Source organism: Oncorhynchus clarkii, chromosome 3 (genome assembly GCF_045791955.1).
Source record: "Oncorhynchus clarkii lewisi isolate Uvic-CL-2024 chromosome 3, UVic_Ocla_1.0, whole genome shotgun sequence".
Classification (NCBI taxonomy): Eukaryota; Metazoa; Chordata; class Actinopteri; order Salmoniformes; family Salmonidae; genus Oncorhynchus; species Oncorhynchus clarkii.
The window spans coordinates 21,320,682-21,343,074 of record NC_092149.1 but is presented as its reverse complement, the minus strand read 5'-3'; the positions used below and the strand labels follow the sequence as shown (position 1 = coordinate 21,343,074).

General features: G+C 45.2%; 1 protein-coding gene across 2 annotated transcripts; it reads left to right on the top strand.

The window, feature by feature from the left end:
- Positions 1 to 745: 745 nt before the first annotated feature.
- Positions 746 to 22,021, top strand: LOC139390794 (centrosomal protein 162). Of its 2 annotated transcripts, XM_071138191.1 has the most exons (29): positions 746 to 1,309; positions 1,517 to 1,676; positions 2,131 to 2,238; positions 2,603 to 2,905; positions 4,058 to 4,213; positions 4,417 to 4,612; positions 4,933 to 5,009; positions 5,355 to 5,407; positions 5,794 to 5,824; positions 7,303 to 7,422; positions 7,563 to 7,781; positions 8,137 to 8,221; positions 8,332 to 8,551; positions 8,793 to 9,036; positions 9,260 to 9,444; positions 9,814 to 9,993; positions 10,465 to 10,614; positions 11,227 to 11,339; positions 11,420 to 11,519; positions 11,689 to 11,815; positions 12,011 to 12,174; positions 12,544 to 12,642; positions 12,766 to 13,005; positions 13,572 to 13,778; positions 13,937 to 14,430; positions 18,141 to 18,282; positions 18,389 to 18,487; positions 18,649 to 18,783; positions 19,388 to 22,021. In XM_071138191.1, the coding sequence occupies exons 1-29, from the start codon at positions 1,250 to 1,252 to the stop codon at positions 19,598 to 19,600; spliced, it is 4,680 nt and encodes a 1,559-aa protein (XP_070994292.1). In that variant the 5' UTR covers positions 746 to 1,249; the 3' UTR covers positions 19,601 to 22,021. The 2 variants fall into 2 exon arrangements, with proteins under 2 accessions (XP_070994292.1, XP_070994300.1); XM_071138199.1 differs by lacking the exons at positions 2,131 to 2,238; positions 2,603 to 2,905.
- Positions 22,022 to 22,393: the final 372 nt, after the last annotated feature.

The following is a 22,393-nucleotide window of genomic DNA, read 5'->3' as shown; positions in this document are numbered from 1 at the left end:
ATCTCCTTGACATGGTAATATTCCACTGGAATAGCAAAGGTACTGCTCCCTTCTTCAGACTTCGAAGCCCACTAGAAGGTTCAATGAAATCTTATTTTCCTAACTTTCAATAAAGATGCCGCACCAATCTAATAACGTTAACGTCGTTAGCACTAACTTTTGCTAGCAAGCTAGCTAGCTAAAGAGACAGAACACAATCGAATTACAAAAATCACTAACTGAACGGATAAACTGAATTTTCAACAAGAATGATAAACGCTAGATAAATATGATTATATTAATATACTGAGGTAATGATAAAAACGAGGCTAGTACTGTACGGCTACAATCAGGCTTACAGGAAGCTATGTATCGGGTAGGAAGTTGAGCGGAAGTGGGCGTTGCTACGTTGTGCAAAAGGTCTGTTAGTTGAAACTTAAATGTCTGCATATTAATGTTTTGCTCATCGATCCTTCAGAAGGAACAAACTTTCAGATTGACACAGACAGGAAATATGACAAAGCATTCCCGCGCTAAATAATAACTTTTCTGATGCGTGAATTAATTATGAATGGACGGATTTTAAAGGGGAAATCGATATACGAGCGATCAGAAGGATAATGGTGATTGGTCATTCTGTTATTATGTCTCTGAATAGCCAACCAATGGGCTTAAAGGTCTCACCCGGTTGTTGTCGCGGGAACTTTATGGAGCTATGAACACAAAACACTTGTTAGCTGCTACTGTAGTATAACAGTTTGTAAACCACCAGCCATGCATGTGTAGCTAGTTATACATGCATCACACTGACTAAATATTTCGGTGGAGTGCAGATAAGATAGCTAGCTAGAAGACACTGTTGCCAGCTATAGCTAGGTGGCTTACGCTTACTTAACTAAAGCCAGTCAGCTAGCTAGCTAGGTGGCTAACGCTAAATAAAGCCAGTTAGCTAATCAGCTTAGATAGCTAGTTACCATGCTAGCTAGCTACAACCAAATCATTTTTATAACTGCTACAACTGTCAAGGCTAGCTACCTAGCGAAATACACTAGCTAAATAAGCAAGTTCGACAATATTGTGAAAAACTACATCCACGTTGGTTGCCTAGGTAACTAGCTAGTTAGGAAGTTAATTAAAGGTTGAATCGCAAACGTCTCACTATTATTATCCTGCCACTGTTATCCTCCCATTTTTTGGGGGCAAGATACAGGTAGCTACCCTAGCTACTTACAGGTAACTAGCTAGTTACCTATCATCTTTGACTGGAATCATGGCACATCGACTGACGAAAGATGAGCTTGATGAACAGTTCGAGCAGTTTTTGAAAGAGGTGAGTTTAACGTTACTGCAGACACGATAGCAGCACTATGCAATTCTGTGTGCTCATAGCTAAAGTTACTCACTAATGACGGCCATTTATGTCCACACCAAAGATACTGATAACCAGCCATTTCATCTGTGCCCATACTACTATTTATTCACCCAACCAACTAGCTAGATGGCTACTTTAACCTAGTCACCATTGAATTGTATTCAGTCTGTCTCAGATGACTCAGTGGATATGGGTGGCAGTGCTATGCGCTCCAGTGTTCTGGACAGCTTGGGCAGAGCCTCTCAGAAACCACCACCAAAGAAGACATCAGCTGCCCCTGTGCCGTGGTGGCAGGAGGATGACAGCGAAGAGACACCTGGCAGAGGTAAGCAAAGCCAGGGATGTGTAGGTTGATGTGCTTCAGTTCAGTTAGGATTCTCTCTCTCTCTCTGTGCGTGTGTGCGTGTCATTGGTTCATTCTCTGGGTATGTGTCTTTGTGCTTGCGTGTTTCATGACATGCTGAAAGGTTATATCTTTAGAGGGACACTGACTATGTGCTGATTTCTCATCTGCTCTGTAATTCCTGGAACATCTGTTGCATTTAATTTCAGCATCATAACATGTCCGTCATAACCTGTTCCCTGCTGCTACTCCCCTGATATATTTATGGTTTGACTCCTTTCATGAGTTCATCTTTGATTGGTTTACATCAGTCGACTCTTCATGACACATTTGTATATCAGTCTTGTTGTTCTCTAGCTGTCCCCCCCCCCCCCCCCACCACCTTCTTCTCTCCTTTCTCTTACATCTCCTCTTTCCTTCCACCTGTCCCCAGCAGAGGCTGCCAAACGCAGGTTCACTAAACCCAAAAAACCCCAGCAGCAGGCTGTGGTGAAAACTCAGGAGGATGAGAGTGAGAGCAGCCCAATGAAAAGCACCCCTCAGGGTATAGGAATCACTACTGTAACCCCCTAGTTCCTTAGGGCCACCCAATGGCACATTGTCTCCCCATCATTGGTGTTAGTACAGTGACATGCTGCCAACCTTCACTTTCTCTCATTAGCTTTAGTCCTGCCCTCTAACCTCTCCTTTAATATATATATATATATATATATATATATATTATTTTTTTTGCCTTAGATCTTCTCTTCCTCCAATCTAAACCTTAAATATTTCTAGCTCACATTTAGTAGTTCTCTCCTTTTGCCCACCTACTCTTTGAGGGTGTCCCTTTCACTGAGATCCTTTTGTGTGTACAGAACATGATTCCTTTCTCATCTTTATCTACTCTTTTATCTTCCATTGGTTAGCTGTCACAGTGGAAGCCCCAACAAGGCCCACCCCCAAACCTCGCAGCAAAGCTCTGGATAGGTTCAGTCAGCTGGACCTGGTCCCTGTAGTCAATCAGGATGCTTCTTCTCACATTGCTGCAGGGCCGGAAAATAACAGCCCAGAACACGACTCCTCCCACTCTGCCAGGCAGGGGAGCCCTCCCATGAACGAGAGCTCCCGTAATGCATCAGGAGAGAGGAGTCCTGAGGAGAGTACCTCTCTCCGCGACACACCAGTGGACAGTCACAGCAGTGATAGTGACTCACAGACTCTTGAAGAGGGTAAAGTTGTAGTAGCTAGACTAGATACAAATCCCCAAAACCCTGGTAGACTAGTAGTTAGACTAGTATTGTATAATGATAGTAGCTAGAGACAGATCCAAACCTGCTGCCCTGGCAGACTAGAAAGTAGAGGCTAGAAGTGGATATTCAACATCATATGACTGTAGTCTCGTGTTGCCACACTTCCCAGACCTGTATCCACATTACAAAGGTGGAAATCAAGGTTTTTATGACTTAAATCATGATCAACCATGATTTTTGTGAAATATGGATTTAAAACATTCTCTTTACTCTCTTTGTCTCCTTGTCACTAATTTTCATATTTATTCATTTTGTTTTCCTCTGCTAAGGGAACAGTGTAAATTAACAAATTAAATGCATAGCTTTGGAAAAAAATAAAGAACTTTCTGGACCTCAAGGGCAGGTGTTATGGTTAGTGGTGCTAAATCCGGTCGTGTTCTGTCACCGCCAGACAATTCAGTGTGTCGAGGCGAGCTGTGAGCAAACTATTTTACCGTTAGTTTCAGCACTTCATTTGGGCAAATTCTTTCACTAGTAAAATGACTCCCAACTGCTTTTACTAGTCTAACTCTGGAGAGCCTGACATTAGCTCTTGTTTTGTTTTTACCATAACCAGCTCTTGTTTTCCATTCTGTAAATGTTGTTTGAATATTTCTGAGGATATGGAGCTTTTCTACAGTACCCTCCCTCCAGTAGACTGACAGCAAGTGGTAGTGGAGCTGAGATCAAAGTTAGCTCTACTGCTCTGTCTTCTCTCTTCTGTGTGTGCTGTTCCCCTCTTAAATGGACTGCATGGCCTTTGAGGGTCTCTGCAGGCCTGTATACCCCAGGAAGTCCATCTCCTGCGAATGATAAAAGACCGAGCTAATGAGCTACATTACCATAGTGGAGTTTCTAACACGGCCTGGAATATTGACAGCTTGGTGTCCACATGGATGCACTCCTTTTTCTTTTCTTTTTTAGCTCTTTAAAAAAGTATATATTAGCTGTCTGCTGAGCTGTCTGACCACAATAAGGCCAATACAACAACCACAGGTCCTCTTTCAATTCAGGAAGTAGCCTAAAGCAAGAGCAATTTCTGTTTCCTGTAATTACCTGAATTGAACGGTCCATTATTTTGTCGTTTTCCAGGATTGCTGAGATCTGAGAAGACGTTCTGTAAGTCTCTGAGAAGATCCCAGCCCATCCAGGAAGAGGAGCTGCAGCATCAGGGAGTAGAGAGGGGTTCGGAGGAGGAGGAGGGGGCAGAGCCTGTCATCTTCAGCAGAGACAGTCTGGAGCCTGAGGGTGAGTCTGCTCAGGAGGGATGGATAGATACTCTCTCTATGATGTCACCAGATCTAGCTCAATCCATTGCTTCCCTGACATCAGGGTAGTGACATGAAAGCAGCTGTACGTGCCAGCTTTAAACTATTTTACTTTCAACTCTTTGAAAGTAGCAATGGTTGAAACATGTCTGTCTGTGTCTGTCCGTGATTGTGTCTACCCAGACTCTGTGATGGCATCCGGACCAGGTCAGAACGCTGCAGTGGGTCTTGGTCTGGGAATGGACAGCCTGGAGGAGGAAGAGGAGAAGGCCCGCTTCTTTGCCCACCTGGAGGGAGGTGTGTCCTCCACCATAGACTACTCCAGACTCAACAAAGATCTGGATTCCACCAGCGCCTCCACCACCGCTACCACCCTCAGGTATCTATGACACTCCACGGAGCTCAGGGGGTTGTTGTCTCTACACAATGGTCTCAGATTGGTTTTGCGTTTCCACTTTCGGGTGGTTAAGGTTAGGACTTTGTGAAGACAAGCTGATCCTAGATCTGTAACTAGGGGCATCTTCACTTCGGAGCATGACGCTCCGAGTCGCCCCAGGCCTAGCTGTAGCTGCCTTTTGAAGCCACTGCTGGGGTTGTCCCAAGGAGACCCTCAGTGTTGCAGACAGTGGCTGGGTAAGGTCATTACTGTCACTCCCAGCGTGTGATCTGTGAATGACACTTGTTCTGCTGTTTCTCCAGGAAGGCAGAGGCGGCTGTGGCTGGTGTCGATCAGAGAGAGGAGGAGAGAGCTATGGAGTCTGACCGACTCTCCCCAGGTAGGACAGATGATGCACTCATAGAATTAGGAATTAGAATAATAATTTAACAGGATCTCTATGCTCACACTACTCCAGACCCTGCTTAGTTCAATAGGTTTTATTTTCTTTCAAATACTTTGAAATTAAGGGGGGTTTGTGCTTTTTGGACGATTCCGTTGGTTCAATTGCAACATGCAAGCTCAATCAATTGCCGCTAAGGTATTTGAAAGGAAACAAATCCTATTTGAACCCAGGTCTGTTGTCATTTACAGTGGCACTCTGTCAGACAAGTACTTGTACATACCTCATCTGCATGATTCTAGCTCATCAGTGAATCTGTCATTCTGTCTGTACCTGCTGCAGCCTCCCCCCACTACAGTGAGGATGAGGACTTTGAAGATGAGGTCATTGAGGAGGTGAGACTAGGTTTTATGCGAGTCTGATTTGAAAATGTTGTCATTTAGTTCTAATAACGCTTTGTAAGGGAGTGATTTGAACCAGAGGTTTAAACCCGAACGTTGGTTGTAATTGCATCATTTAGAATTGCCCCATGATGAGTTGTAAGCAGGAGTCGTTTGTGCTGCTCACATGCCAATCACTCTGGGTTAAAAACAGTTTATAAAGGTAATAAGGCATTAAGCAGTTATCCCAGCTCTCTCTCAAGAGGTAGAGTGAGAAGAAGGGGTCTTTAATGGCGGGTATGCCAGGTCTTGTCTGTGATTGGCTGAATATGTGGTGGGCGACTGACTGCATGGCTCTTCTGTTTTGCTCATCTCGTTTGTTCTCTCCCTTTTTCTTTCAGGAGCCTAAAAGGCCTGCCATGCTCACCAAAGGTATTATAAACCAACATCCATTTTTCTTTTCTGGGTCAGAGTGGGTTTTTAATACAGCACGAGTATGTTTTTCATGTTTTATTAGCCGTATGTACTGCATACACATGGTTTACACCGTCCAACAAAATGTTTACTTGCAGTTATCTTCTCGACAATGCAGCAACAATAATAAAATAGAAAAATACGAACCTAAGTAAATGGCTCTGTAGAATAGAATTAACATTTTAGCATAAGTATAATACAGGAAGGCACAATATAGTCCAGTATTTACATGTGTTTTGGGGCAAGGGCCAATTGGGAAGCAAGTCATTAGTGTGTGTGTGTTAGTGCTGCACGACATACGAAACTTCGGTACTTTTTCGATACTAGAATTCTTGTTACTTTCGGTACTTCTGTCAAATGTGTCTCACGACGTCTACTGATTGAAAGAGGAAAGTCTTGTTTCTATCAGCACAGCCGATGTTCCCTTGTAGCGCGAGAGCACTGTGCCTGCTCCTCTTACTCATTGCTAGCCTCTCCTGAGGAATCACTGCACTTATGCTGCACAGAAGTTAACACTTAAGTAATGCAACAAGGAGTTAACACTCAAATATTGTCAGTGTTGAAACGGTTATATATTGTTCACAAAACAATGTCCATTACAGGCTAGAACACTTTGCAATGCAAGAAGATACCGGTAGCTTTCAGCTTTGTAGGCTAACTTGCCTTGATAGCTTACAGCTGACGCTAACATCAATTCACTACCCTGGTACCTTGTTTGTGATATGAAAATATTGCTGGCTTCAAAGCTGATTCTACCCAAAAACTATTCATTCACGTCGTCTTCCCCATCTCACGTCTCTCCCAGTCAAGATCATTTTTTGCTCGAGCCTTATGGAAAGCCTTCTGTGTCTTTGGGTGTCAAAAAAGATACACGTCAGATTTTGACACGCAAATGCCATTCCATAGAGTCTCGAACTGACTGCGTGTGTGTGAATGATGTCATGGGTCTTAAAAGAGACAGCCCACACTTTTCTAAAAGAAATGCAAATGTTGTTGATCAGTACAATAAAATAAATCCCGAAGGGAAACTGATTGTTTTTCATCTGTAGCCCAGTGAAATCAGCCAAAACAAGTTCAATAACTTAATACATGCACATACTCTTATTGCTTCATCTTATTGCTTATCCAGTTTAATTTTCTGTGACTGGCTAATACGCCTTCTGTTTTTGCTGTGGTATCGACTATCGTGATGGTATCGAGCATTGTGATACTAAACCTTGTATCGTGACAACACTAGTGTGTGTTGTGTACACAGTATGTATATACAGTGTCTCTGGTTCCTCTAACAGTACCCCTGTTTCGCATGCATGTGATTTATTCCTGATGAATCATTTCCTGCTTTTATGACACTGTCCTCTATTCATTCAGTATTGAAACTGACCTACCCCTAAAATCAATATTCTATTTGTCCTGATCACATAATTTCCTGGTGTAAGTGTCCCTCCATGATTCTCTGGACTCGACCGGTGAACTCCTGCCCCCTGGAGCGGACAGTGACACCAACGAGGAACCAGGGAGGAACCAGGGAGCAGAGTCCATAGAGACGGCACTACCAGGTGAGACCAGACTAGACGTCAGGTCCTACTGGATGTAGCTATGTACCCCTAGACACTTATGTGGATTAGGCTTCATCTGTGTCAGTTTGGTGGTGGCGGATGATGGTGAACCTGGTGGTGTTCCTGTGTGGTCTGTGTAGCCCAGTCGTATGGCCAGAGTGGGGCCAGTGAGATGGAGGCTCTACAGGAGGCCTACAGACAGATCAGTGGCTCTCTGGAGGACTCAGACCATCATCACCACCCTTCATCACCAGTCAGGAGGGAGAGGAGGAGGAAGAGCAATCCTGTTCCTGTCTCTCCCTCTGTACCTGAGCTCTCCAGAGGAACACTACTAGCACCAGTCTCCACCACAGAGTCAGGTTGGTCAGTCTCCACCACAGAGTCAGGTTGGTCAGTCTCCACCACAGAGTCAGGTTGGTCAGTCTCCACCACAGAGTCAGGTTGGTCAGTCTCCACCACAGAGTCAGGTTGGTCAGTCTCCACCACAGAGTCAGGTTGGTCAGTCTCCACCACTGTCTGTGGTGAACCTGTCAAGTAAATAGAATATGGTTTTCAATCGTAACTAACTGCAGATCCACACATGTCCATCCTTATTCATATCTGACAATATGGTACATTTGAAGTTGTAAGATTGTGTTGAGGTGTTACAAATGGACTTGAATTTCTGATTGATTCATGATTGATTGATTGATTAACTTCGGTGTGTTTTCTCAGAGCTGCCCACTGCAGAGGAGCTGATGCGTCCCATCCGACCAGACAGCATGGACGACACAAGAGGCTTCACTCTGCAACCTGCTAGGTGAGTCTACAGCTGTCTGTCACAGGGCTGTAGTAGGGAAGGACAACCGACACTCTCTGGAAGGTACAGAATGGAGTGGATAGACGTTAACATGAGCTGTGTGTTCACAGTGGGACCCAGTTCACCCCAGAGAAGACTGGCCAGTCCTTATGCCATAGATCCCGTGAGTCAAGCCCAAGACGCTCAGCAGAGCCAGACACTCCTCCGGCCTCCCCAGGCCCCCGTCCCAGAAGCATCAGAGAGGAGGTACAGAGGCTGATGAAGCAGGATCAGGACAGCTCCTCCCCTGACCTGACTTCCACTAACCCCAGCAACAAGAGAAGCCAGCAGGTAAGGGACAGGAACGGAGCCCTTGTTAATAAGCACTAAACCCTACCATACATAACCACACTGATTCACACCTACCTTGACTGTTTCCACATTACATAGCCATTGCTCCGACATTGCTCATCCTAATATTTTCTATATTTCTTAATTCCATTCTTTTACTTTTAGATCAAAGGTGATTATCATTTACAATGTAGACGGTGACATAGCAATGATTTGTATATTGACAATATATTTTGCATAGGTTCCTGGACGCTCTACGGTACCTGGTCCCTTCACCTCGTTGAGGAAGCCTTATGTTGCCCCTGGCAGAGGTAGAGTGGAGAGTAAACCATCAGCCGTGGCCACCAGGACCTCTGGAGCAAGGAAATCTGGTCCTACCAGACCTGGGGCTGTAGCCAAGCCCCCCTCTCCTCTAACCCAGAGGAAACCTCTCAGCCAGACAACATACCAGAGCCTCAGCCCCCTCCTATCAGAGACAGATAAAGGTAGGAGAAAAATAACTCCTCACACATTGACAACCAAAGCTAGTAGGTGTTGTGTAAGTGTGCTTAAAAAAAGATCTGTTGTAGAGTTAGAACTATATCTAAGTAGTGTAGCACATAACACTACTACACTATAATACATAACACTAACATTTACCACATGTTGCTGTGTGGTTGTACTCCTGATCCAGACTAATGCTGCTGTGTGGTTGTACTCCTGATCCAGACTGTGGTGGTCTGAGGGTGAGCAGTGAGCTGGTGGCAGGGGTTCAGTCCTTCGCTGCCTTCCTCCAGCAACAACATCGGATGGAGACGAGAGGTCGCCAGGATACCAGTCACACGGTCTCCTGGGAAACCAAAGGTCAACAGGAAGCCAGCCAGACTCAGACTGAGTGTCCATCAGAGAGGAAAGTAAGTCAACATACTGGAGAAGTTTTTCAGTCTGTGGTGCATCAGTGTGCTGCAATTTCTTTTCAGGTAAGTATGGTATTTTTCTCCATTCACCTGGTCATATGATAGGGGTGTGACTTCTACTTTGTTACGTTATCTAACTCAGCTGATTGCTCCTTGCTCTATCATAAGTCTGATTGACTGATTTCAGTTTGGATCTTATGTAGTGTGTTCATACCTGGATGAATATAGCAGTCAATTATTGTTGCCTTCTTGGTGCCGAATTTCACAACATCTTTGTTTGTGCAATATTTTGGCCTTCAATACACATTCAAGTGCTAGCAACCATTATAAAAGACTCTGACCATGTGTTACCCCTCTGTCTGTCAGAGTGAGCCCAGGGATGAGGGCAGGTCTGGGGAGGTGGAGGAGAGCCCCCTAGTGTCCAGGCTGAGACTGCAGCTAGCCCAGAGGGAGAGAGAGCTCCACACCAGAGAGGAAGAGCTACTGCTGCAGCATGACACAGAGGTCAGCTCACTGAGACAGGAGAACTACCTCCTGCAGAGCAAGGTATAGGGACACACACACACACACACACACACTATTACATTCACATGGACAGTCATGTCTCTAAAGAGCATAATTCCATCTGTTTGGCCACCTGTGACTTCCTACATCCTTCTATTGTAACAGAAAATAACATGTTCTCCATGACTGTCGGAACATTTTAAAACCCCTACGTCAGCACTCCTGTTGCTATGGCACTGCTCATTTTATTTAGCTGCTTTGTGTGTCTGGCTTTTGTAATACTGTTATTCAAGCTATTGAATAAAGCAGTTGTGAAGGACCCAGCTGACACAGGAGCAAAATAAAATATTCCATTAAACAATAGCATGTTATCTAAGATATCTCTGCCATCCACTGAAGGCCAGTTAAATTAGCTCAAACCTTATTTTGTGAACTCAAAACTGTAGTAGATGCATACATCACTCGTGTGTTATTTGTGATGTGTACTTGTGAGTCTTGTCCCTTGTGTTTCAGCTGCACAGTACAGAGGAGGCCAACAGCAGGAAGAAGGGCCGGTTGGGTCGCGGTCTGGACGGGCCCTTGGACCCCCTCACGGAGGACAAACTCAGACTGATAGAGAAAGAGGTGAAGGAACAGGAGACCATCATCCAGGGATACCAGCAGGTCTGTACACGTCTGTCTACTCTGTGATTGCTTGGCCGTCTCTCTTGGTCTTTACTCTTCCAGTCTGTGTTTTAAGGAAACAACACTTAAATGTACTGCATTTGTTCAGAGCCAGGCTGGCGGTGACTCATTGGCTTTGAATCCATCCCAATTACCCGGAGTCTCTGTGACTGCAGAGGTTATATGTATACAGGCCACTGTTCAGGGTAATGGAATTCTTCTGTTCACTGACTTAATTCCAGGGGGGGGTGTGGGTTTGTAGCAGGCAGCACAGTTGGCCTTTTTTCCTCCAGATTGTGACCAGCTTAGAGATGTGACACTGTGTGACAATAACACTGTCTGATAACCTCTCATAATCACAGAGCCTACAGCCAAGCTCCTAGAATCAGTGGCTACAGTACACACACCACCAAGGTGGAACTGTAGCAGTTCTTAATTAGGCATGCTTAATGCATTCCCTCATCTCACAGCTTCTAGTCATATTCCTTTCTAGTTTGATCTTATGTCGGTTAAATGCGTAGAACCGGTATTTCTGATCAAACTAATTTACCCAGATGGGCCTATAGTTGAGACAATGTGATTCTCTCTCCTTGCGGTGTGTGTGGGTAACAGGAGAATGAGAAGTTGTACCTGCAGATGAAGGCTCTTCAGGCTCAGAGTAAACTCAATGAAGAGGCCATGTTCACAGAGAACCAGAGGCTGCTAAACGAACTGGCCCTTACCAAGTGAGTTGACTCATACATATGCACAGACACGTACCTATCCACGTCATTGAATGTTAACACTGACGCTTATTTATGCCCAGGGAGCAGATGAGCAACTCGCCGAGGACTGTGGGTAATGTAGGCTGTGTGGCCCATATTCAGCGCATCACACAGCTGCTGGGCCAGATGCAGGCAGCACAGGTGAGTGTTCAGTCACGTCACACAACCACCTCTAAAAGGAAGGCCTTGATGTTGCTTTGGAGATTAAACAATCAACTCATCTTAAAAGGGAAAGACCAGTCTCACCTTTGTGTGTGTGTGTGTGTGTGTGTGTGTGTGTGTGTGTGTGTGTGTGTGTGCGCGCGCGCAGAGAACTGAAGAGAGACTAGTGGAGGAGACCCACAGGCTGAAGCAGGAGAAACAGGCCCTGGAGGTGGACCTTGAAATGATGAGGAAAGAGAGAGACCTGGCCAAAGCGCAGGTCGTCTACACCTCAGGTTAGTGTGTGAGAGACATGGAGGCTTAACTGTGGAATCAAACTTCTTGTTTCTACTCCCATAGGACAATGTTCCATGTTTCAAATTCAGTGACTTTTCCAGACGTGTGGTTTAAACCTCCATGAAAACTTCCCATTGTTGTGGTTGACAGTCAAGTGGAGCTCTGACATGCTTTATTGTCCTTGTCTCTGCCAGGGGATAAGAGCTTTGAGCTGCAGGTGGCAAAGGACAGGCATAAGGAGGAGGTGTGTGTTCTGAAGAAGAGGCTCCAGTGGTATGCTGAGAACCAGGAGCTGCTGGACAGAGACTCTGCCAGACTGAGGGCTGCCACCGCAGACACACACAAACTCACAGAGCAGGTAGGACCCCAAAGCACAGAGCAGGTAGGACCCAAACGCACAGAGCAGGTAGGACCCCAAACGCACAGAGCAGGTAGGACCCCAAACGCACAGAGCAGGTAGGACCCCAAACGCACAGAGCAGGTAGGACCCCAAACGCACAGAGCAGGTAGGACCCCAAACGCACAGAGCAGGTAGGACCCCAAACGCACAGAGCAGGTAGGACCCCAAACGCACAGAGCAGGTAGGACCCCAAACGCACAGAGCAGGTAGGACCCCAAACGCACAGAGCAGGTAGGACCAACTTGACCTTATTTGAGAGTGTGTACTGTATTACTGTCATTTCCTGTAGGTCAGTATTTTGAATGAAACGTTTGCTCCTCCAATCAGGTGGAAAAGCTGAAGATGGAGGTGGGGAAGAGAGCCAATCAGAGTAAGACTAAAGAGAGAGCTGGAGACGCTAAGAGGATACAGGACCTAGAACGACAGGTGAGTTGTTTGAGAAATATTTCCTGTGTGTGTGTGTGTGTGTGCGTGCATGTATCCCTGAATAGCGGCATACCCCTCCTTTCTGTCGTGACTCATGCCATATTTCTGTTCCCCCTCTCCCAGGTGAAGGAGATGGAGAAGATTCTCAGACAGAGGAACCCTAACTCCCTCCCAGCGCTCATCTACGCTGCAGCCAACGCACCTGCAGTGGAGGAGGATGGAGGGGCCAAGAGCTCCCCGCCCACTCAGACCAGGGCCCTATTGGAGCGGCGCATCCAAAGGCTGGAGGCGGAGCTAGAGAGCCGTGATGACGAGGCCAAACGCAGCCTCCGAGCCATGGAACAGCAGTACCAGCGGATTAAGGTCTGTTCATACTCAGCTGAGTGGCACTGTTATGTACTCATACAACCCTGTGTTACCATTCCCTGTCACTAGCCCTCAGTCCTGTACCAATTAGCACTCTACACATACTTACAACGACTTAGTCACAACCGCTTCAAACTGCCACTTAGAACTACCTGAAGATGTTCATCCTCAACACAAAACACTGAATGTCCTCTCTCACACAAAGGAAAGATAAGAACATGGTGATGAGTCCTCGCTGTTCCCCCAGTTATCTTCATGTCTTTTCCGAGAGGGGTCAGAGGGCAAGTTCCAACAGCCTTGTACAACACTTGAATTGACAGTTCTGTCCGACTCACGGTGGAGACCTTGGGGATGTCAGTGATTCATCCTCTGTATAATAGTTGTTATATATATATTTCCAAATGTGTGATGTCATTAGTCTTAATGTTTCATTAGACCAACACTGACCGGGGGGGGGGGGCTTTTTCTCAGGAGATGTGTTGTGAGATCAATAAATTGTATCAATGGAAATCAATCCCCTAAATATAAAAGTATACTAATTTACAGTGTGTGTGTGGTTGTAGCTCCAGTATGAGCAGCAGATCAGTGATCTGGAGCAGCGGTTAACCCAGAAACACCCGGTCCAGACCGGGTCACCTGGGGTCTGGCAGGCCCAGGTCTGCTCCCTGCAGCAGGAACTAGAGCTTCTGAAGGAGAACCATCAGAGTAGAGGGAGAACCCTACAGGCTGAGGTCCACTCCCTACAGGAGCAGCTCACACAACAGGCACAGGTAGGCCTACCCCTCTCTTGTCTACCTGCCTTCTTGTCTACTTAGCCTACCTAAGAGGAAATAAGTCTCAGTAATTCATCCTGGGTAATTGTTTTACATGTATGTAATGTTACCTGGAGCAGGTGTATTTTATTTAAATTAATTAATTAATTAATCAGTCTACCACCGAGCCAGAGAGAGCCCCCCAACGCAGCCCGTCCCGACACCAGCGCCAAGCAGAGACGGCCCTGGGGGTCCGGATAGAGAGACTCAACCAGGAGCTGTCAGCCAAGACCCGCAGCGTCCAGGAGCTGAGCCGCACCGTGGAGAGACTCCAGAGGGAGAGGAAGACCATGCTGTGTGGCCCTGGCCCCAGATCAGAGGGCCGTGTTGGGCCTGGGGAGGCCAGGCGGCAGGCGGCCGGATCCAAAGGACCCATGGTGGTGGCTACCCCAGGGGAGAGGGGAGGCACAGTGGGAGAGACTGCAACCTTCCCTCCCACTCAGGATGAGAAGGACTACCAGCCCACAGCGTTCTCTGGGAGCCACATCTCAGAGGTGCTGCAGGAGAGCGAGGGGTTAAGGCTGCGTCTGGAGCAGCTGGAGCTGCAGAGGGACAAGGAGAGGGTGGTACTGCAAGCTGCAGCCGCACAGGCCCAGGCCGAGCTGCGCAGGTATGTAGACACACACACACACACACTCAGTTTGAATGATTTATTTAGACCCACAATAAAACCTTTCAGTAAAAAGGACTCCAGTGGTTGTACAGGTGCCTGACTCATTGGTAGAATGTTGTTCATTGATGGAGCTTCTATAAGGCTTTTCACAATTGTGTGCGAACAGTTTCCTCCATACAGACATACTGGAATATTCCTGCACAGCTTACAGCCATGTGCTCATTGTTGATCTTGTAATATGAAGAAATAAAACTTGATAACGTTTTCAGCTAAACGGTCTGATCTGTTTCATCAGCCTCATTGCTTTTTAAATGATGTACAGCGGTTGTATTTATTTTGGATCTGTCGTCCCAGAGTCTGTTTTGAAGACATTTTTCAAGCCCTGGAGGGAATCATTTTTTAGAAAGACATAGAAAGAATTTGGTTGTAATTGTAATGTTGCAATATTTTATAAACTTCCAGAATGGCCAATTCAGGAGAGCCTTAAAGGGGCAGGGTTGTATTTTGAGACCGGCTTTAACATGCAAGGAAGCCAATAGGCAGAGTGTAGCTTACCTTTCTGTCTGATACTCTATGGTAAAGAAGGATGGTAATACATTTTGTTTTGTCAAGTAAAATGGTGTTACAGAGAGAAATTGGGGGGACAAGTAACCTAAGCTTTTGGACAGGTAACCTAAGCTTTTGGACAGGTAACCTAAGCTTTTGGACAGGTAACCTAAGCTTTTGGACAAGTAAAAACATCTGTCCCACTTGTCCAAAGGACAAATGGCTAAAAAAGTTCATGTCAAGCCCTGCACCTAATGATCCGTTTTTCTCTGGCAGCCCTGCTGCAAACTGCAGCCCACACTAATGCACTTGTCTGAGACCACCAAAAATAAACTCCCAAAAAGGGCTCTCTGATCCGAGGCTGGTGGTAATTTATAGCTGAAGCCTAAATATATAATTGCAACACACTCATGCACTCAGAGAGATGTCAACATGATTCTCAATCCCAAATAGACCCCTAATCCCTACACACTAGGCATGCATTTGATACATGCTTTTGATGCCGTCCCATTCATCCATCCATTACATTGAAATAGTCCTCCGATTTTAAAGTCAGCCTCCACTGGTATGTAATATGCAACAGTGTATGGTGGTGTTTACAGGGGCCTCATTTTATAAGCGTTGCGTTAATTTCGCAGTAAATATTTGCGTAAGCCATTTCTGAAACGAATGCGTACGTATACAAATATTAAGATTCATGATCTTGGCATACGCCATACATACATACACATGCTTCCCAATAGAAATCAGACCAATCCTAAAACTGAACGTGTCGTGAACAAGCATTATAACTCTGCCTGGAAAACGCCAATCATTCACCTATTATGGTGACAATAACAGCCTTATTGTTCCAGTTCATTTGGAACTGTTGGAATTAGCCCAAAGCGGTTTCTAACGGAAATGGCAAACGTTTCTGCATCTTATTATACTTTCCTGGTTTTTTGTTTTTTATGAATGAGTGTCATCCCTTATTTGCTATGTGATGGTGTGTCATGTTTCTACCTATCATGTACCTACCTATCCTGCAGGGTCCAGAGTCCTATACTACATACCTGGTTTGAGGAGTTTGTGAGGTGACTTGTGTGAACTCTGAGTTCAACTCAGGATAACCTGTACTGTGAAAGTGGCCAGGTCCATTTCTAACAAACCTGCTCCAAGGCATTTATCCTGAATGAAGTGTCTGAGCCACGAGTTGAGGATGAATTCATTCAGATTCCCAACCTCTCGCAAAGATTACGTCATCCCTTTAGTTTGAGGAAGACGGCTGATTTAATCAAATATTTAATAAATGTTTTTTGTTTAAAATTCTTCACATTACACATGTAGTAATGACAGAATGCATTTGAAACTTCATGCACAGTAAAAAGTTGGTAATGCAATGATTTTATCAATAGGAGTGGGTGGGCTGGGAGGTGCTCATACATTGATAAGCACACCGAAGACGACATTAACGATAAACAATCAAATAAAGGCACTTCTAAAAGGGTCCTACTAATCACCCCAAAACAACCCAAACGTGCCTAAAACAGCTCTGGTCAAAAGCAGTGCACATTAAAGGGACTAGGTTGCCATTCAGAACACAGACAGCGTCCCTGGTCATCTGGTGTTGGCAGCACCTTGTACCAACATCTGTATGCGCCAACAGACAGGACACACTGATCTACATACTAATCACAGGTAATCTCATTGAAGGAGGATAATTGTTTCTGCAGGGTCGCAAAATTAGCATTACACAAGCTGAATGAAATGTAAAAGGCTTTGAAAATAAAATGCTTGGTATCTGCTCAGTGCTCTGTTGACATTTTAGAGAGATGCTTGTTTTTGTGAGAGATCTGAGAACAGGATTTTCGAATTGAATATGAAAAGCCTATACTAAAACATGAAAATACTACATGTCATGTTTCAATCTATATCCATCTTACCTCTATTGTTTGATGTCCTGTGGATTTGACAAAGAAAGATGACGAGTTCAATGGGAAAGTGTGTGTGTGTGTGTGTGTTACTGTTTGTAGGTCGTAGTGAATATGAAACCAGTTGTATCGTGCTGTATTGTGTTAAATGAGGAAGGGCAGCAGAGGTTTAGTAACAGCTTGGCCTGGCTGTTTCATGACATCACCATATGAATTATAATAAGCGTCACTAAAATACAGTCGACCAAGCCATTATTGACATCGAAACGTGAACCTGAACTGATCATTTGGGTGGTTTTGTGTTGTTTTGGCTGCCAGTTTGTGGTTTTTGTGTATTTTTGGGTATCTGTTTGTGGTTGTTTTGTCTGATCACATGTTTGTGGTAATTAGTAGCACCATTCTAAAAGCCTGTTTTACGCCATATCCATTTTGATCTCTGCATTTGATCTCTGCATAAATCAAATGTGGCACTGACTCGCCCATGGATTGATGTTTCAGCATTGTCTCAATGAAGAGTTCAGTGTTTGGCTAGCCACGTGCAATATGCACACAGTTACAAGCCTGCTAGAGTTGGTGGCAGGCGGACGAGCAATATTTGTCTTACGGATTAATCAAATCAAATTATATAGCCCTTCTTACATCAGCTGATATCTCAAAGTGCTGTACAGAAACCCAGCCTAAAACCCTAAACATCAAGCAATGCAGGTGTAGAAGCACGGTGGCTAGGAAAAACTCCCTAGGAAGAAACCTAGAGAGGAACCAGGCTATGAGGGATGGCCAGTCCTCTTCTGGCTGTGCCGGGTGGAGATTATAACAGAACATGGCCAAGATGTTCAAATGTTCATAGATTACCAGCAGGGTCAAATAATAAATCACAGTGGTTGTCGAGGGTGCAGCAAGTCAGCACCTCAGGAGTAAATGTCAGTTGGCTTTTCATAGCTGATCATTAGGAGTATCTCTACCGCTCCTGCTGTCTCTAGAGAGTTGAAAACAGCAGGTCTGGGACAGGTAGCACATCCGGTGAACAGGTCAGGGTTCCATAGCCGCAGGCAGAACAGTTGAAACTGGAGCAGCAGCACGGCCAGGTGGACTGGGGACAGCAAGGAGTCATCATGCCAGGAAGCCTGAGCGTGAAGCTGGCGAGCTTTAGAAAACCCTGAGTAAATCTAGCTAACATCGTAGTTACCCCTCTGGTGCGCTGGGTTAGAGGATGCTAAATGATTCATGGTGGTGTATCTACCTGTCCTGCAGGGTACAGCAGCATTCAGCAGAGCAGGTGTCCTCGCTCAGGGCTGACCATCAGAGGGAGCTGGAGAGCCTGCTTACCGGCCACGCCCTCGCCCACTCCTCCTCTAAAGTGGCCGAACTGACCAATCAGGTGACCGCGCAGGAGGTAAAGGCTCACAATGGACCAATCACATGTCAACTGAAAGTTATTGGTGGTGTTCCAGGTATAACGTATCAACTGGATAAATGGGTTTGTTTTTATGAACCTTCAGATCATGGTTCAGCATCTGCGTGACCAGGTGAAGGAACTGCAGGGGACCAAGGATGCTCTGGCTGTGTCCAAGCTGAGGGAGGACACCCTACAGAACCAGGTACTTGTGATAACATTTATCGTCCTCAACTTCATCAACACACTAGTGTTGTCACAATACTCATTATCACAGTACTTGGAAGTGTCATAGCAAGGAAACAACACAAGGTGACTATTTCCTGGGGAAAGCACAACATTAATGCTTGTTTCATCTCTTTATAGCTGACAAGGCTGTTGGAGGAGCTGAAGCAGGCCAAGGAGTGCCACAGCCCAGAGCTCCGACACTTCACTAGCCTGGAGAGAAAGATCTACAGCATGGAGCTACGACACACTCAGAGGGAGAAAGAGCTCCAGCAGGTGAACACACACACACACACACACACACAGAGGAAGAAAGAGCTCCAGCAGGTGAACACACATACACACACACACACACAGAGGAAGAAAGAGCTCCAGCAGGTGAACACACACACACACAGAGAAAGAAAGAGCTCCAGCAGGTGAACACACACACACACAGAGAAAGAAAGAGCTCCAGCAGGTGAACACACACACACACACACACACAGGAAGAAAGAGCTCCAGCAGGTACACACACACAGGAAGAAAGAGCTCCAGCAGGTGAACACACACACACAGAGGAAGAAAGAGCTCCAGCAGGTGAACACACACACACACACACACACACACAGAGGAAGAAAGAGCTCCAGCAGGTGAACACACACACACACAGAGGAAGAAAGAGCTGCAGCAGGTGAACACACACACACAGAGGAAGAAAGAGCTCCAGCAGGTGAACACACACACAGGAAGAAAGAGCTCCAGCAGGTGAACACACACACACACACACAGAGGAAGAAAGAGCCGCTGCAGGTAAATCCACCCACAGAAAGAACATTGAATAACACACAATGACTAAACACTGAACATTAACACATATGCCCACGGTGCCATCCTGCAGGTGATAGGTCAGACTCGGCTGGTGGTGGAGGCTGAGCAGCAGTCTGAGGTGGAGCGTTGGAGGAGGCTGGCTCAGGGGAAGACCCGGGAGCTGGAGGTCTTCCGTCTGGAACTGGACTCTATCCTGGACGTCTTGAGAGAACTTCAGAGACAGGGAGTGGTCATCCCTGCTCCGGACCAGGCTTCTGCTGTACCCTTCAGCTGGAGGACCTGAAACATGGGACATAGGCTCTTTCTAATTACTTACAAATCTGTCCTCATCTTATCTGATCTGAAAGAATTGACCAGGCGAAAGCCAGCTTAATGATGAGCTTCCACTATGTAAGTATTTTTTTTGTTCAGTGCAGTTAAAGGGGAGAGGGGGGATTTGTAAGCAATTGAGAGCCAACTCACACATCCTTTAGGAGAACCCATCATTGTGCTGAACAATCAGGTTATTTCTTTTTGTAGATTTGTATTTTTATACTTGATGATTTTAAATGTATTAAGTTATTCAATGTGTTACAAAATATTTTTCTATTTTGTATCATTTCTTCCAGTGTGTTTTGAATTTGTAACAAGTAAAGCACAAAGATAAAACATCTCAAAGGTGACTAACACATTATTCAAATTCACACTTTGAAATTGGCCTATTGTTATTCCCAAGATGACTGTTATTGGTGACTCCAGTTGTGGGTTGTTGCTAAACATTAGCATATCATCAAAGCTCCTTAACATGTTATGGTAATACATCTGACAAGAAATAGGTGGCTGTAGTTATTCATGGCAGCGAAGCATTTTGTTAACCCAGCCCAGGTGTCACAATAATGTTAGGTTTATTCTTCCCTGTTCGAATCCTTAAAATTAGAGGTTTGAAACTGCATCAAACACATCAGGGATTTGAAAGTTCTATTCAAGTTTCTTTTTCACCTGGAGGATCATGTCAGGGTGAGCCTGCAGGAAGGGTACCACATGAGGGAGGAGAATGTCTTCCCTGTAACACACAGCGTTGAGATTGCCTGCAATGACAACAAGCTCAGTCCGATGATGCTGTGACACACCGCCCCAGACCATGACGGACCCTCCACCTCCAAATTGATCCTGCTCTAGAGTACAGGCCTCAGTGTAACGCTCATTCCTTTGACGATAAACGCGAATCTGACCATCACCCTTGGTGACACAAAACCTCAACTCGTCAGTGAAGAGCACTTTTTGCCAGTCCTGTCTGGTCCAACGACAGTGGGTTTGTGCCCATAGGTGACGTTGTTGCTGGGGATGTCTGGTGAGGACCTGCCTTACAACAGGCCTACATTCCCTCAGTCCAGCCTCTCTCAGCCTATTGCGGACAGTCTGAGCACTGATGGAGGGATTGTGCGTTCCTGGTATAACTCGGGCAGTTGTTGTTACCATCCTGTACCTGTCCCGAAGGTGTGATGCTCGGATGTACCAATCCTGTGCAGGTGTTGTTACACGTGGTCTGCCACTGCGAGGACGATCAGCTGTCCATCCTGTCTCCCTGTAGTGCTGTCTTAGGCGTCTCACGGACATTGCAATTTATTGCCCTAGCCACACCTGCAGTTCTCATCCCTCCTTGCAGCATGCCTAAGGCACGTTCACGCAGATGAGCGTTGACCCTGGGCATCTTTATTTTGGTGTTTTTCAGAGTCAGTAGAAAGGCCTCTTTTAGTGTCTCAAGTTTTCATAACTGTGACCTTAATTGCCTATCGTCTGTAAGCTGTTAGTGTCTTAAAACCTTTTATAACTAGGGGGCAGTATTTTCATTTTTGGATAAAAAACGTTCCCGTTTTAAACGGGATATTTTGTCACGACAAGATGCTCGACTATGCATATAATTGACAGCTTTGGATAGAAAACACTGACGTTTCCAAAACTGCAAAGATATTGTCTGTGAGTGCAACGGAACTAATGTTACAGGCGAAACCCAGATAAAAATCCAACCAGGAAGTGCCCCATATTTTGAAACCCCTGCATGCCAATGACTCCTTATATGGCTGTGAATGGGCTACGAATGAGCTTACGTATTCCCCAAGGTGTCTACAGCATTGTGACGTCTTTTTACGCATTTATGTTGAAGAATAGCCATAAGGGACCACATTGAGCAAGTGGTCACATGATGGCTCCCGCAGAAAATCTTGCGTAAAGTACTGAGGTAGCCATTATTCCAATCGCTTCTAATGAGAAACCAATTGTCCCGACGGATATATTATCGAATAGATATGTGAAAAACACCTTGAGGATTGATTCTAAACAACGTTTGCCATGTTTCTGTCGATATTATGGAGCTAATTTGGAAAAAAGTTCAGCGTTGTAGTGACCGCATTTTCCGGTCGATTTCTCAGCCAAAGGTGAAGAACAAAAGGGAGCTATTTCGCCTACAAAAATAATATTTTTGGAAAAAAGGAACATTTGCTATCTAACTGGGAGTCTCCTGAGTGAAAACATCCAAAGTTCTTTAAAGGTAAAGGATTTAATTTATTTGCTTTTCTTATTTTCGTGAAAATGTTGCCTGTTGCTAGCAGAGCCTAGCATAGCATTATGCCATGATAAACTTACACAAATGCTTTTCTAGCGTTGGCTGTAAAGCATATTTTGAAAATCTGAGATGACTGTGTGATTAAAAAAAGTCTAAGCTGTGTCTCAATATATTTAATTTGTGATTTTCATGAATAGGAACATTTTCCAGGGGTATTTATGTCCGCTGCGTTATGCTAATTAGTTTGAGGCGATGATTAGCTCCCGCATGTGGGATGGGTAGTATCAAGAAGTTTAACGACCGTTCCACAGGTGCATGTTCATTAATTGTTTAAGGTTCATTGAACAAGCATGGGTAACAGTGTTTTACAATGTTTTACAACTGTTTTACAACAGTGTTTTACCCTTTACAATGAAGATCTGTGAGGTTATTTGGATTTTTACGAATGATCTTTGTTGAGTTTAGTTTTATTTAGTCACAACCTTCTATAGACTTGGCAGATGAGACTGATGTGACATGTAGGTAAAGCATTGA

What these genes read in the sequence shown, in the direction of transcription:
- LOC139390794 (XM_071138191.1), top strand. Translation starts at nt 1,250, where the DNA reads ATGGCACATCGACTGACGAAAGATGAGCTTGATGAACAGTTCGAGCAG. An exon ending in AAGATGAGGTCATTGAGGAG is followed by an intron (nt 5,408 to 5,793) that starts GTGAGACTAGGT and finishes TTTTTCTTTCAG; the next exon opens with GAGCCTAAAAGGCCTGCCAT. An exon ending in AGCTCACACAACAGGCACAG is followed by an intron (nt 13,779 to 13,936) that starts GTAGGCCTACCC and finishes TTAATTAATCAG; the next exon opens with TCTACCACCGAGCCAGAGAG.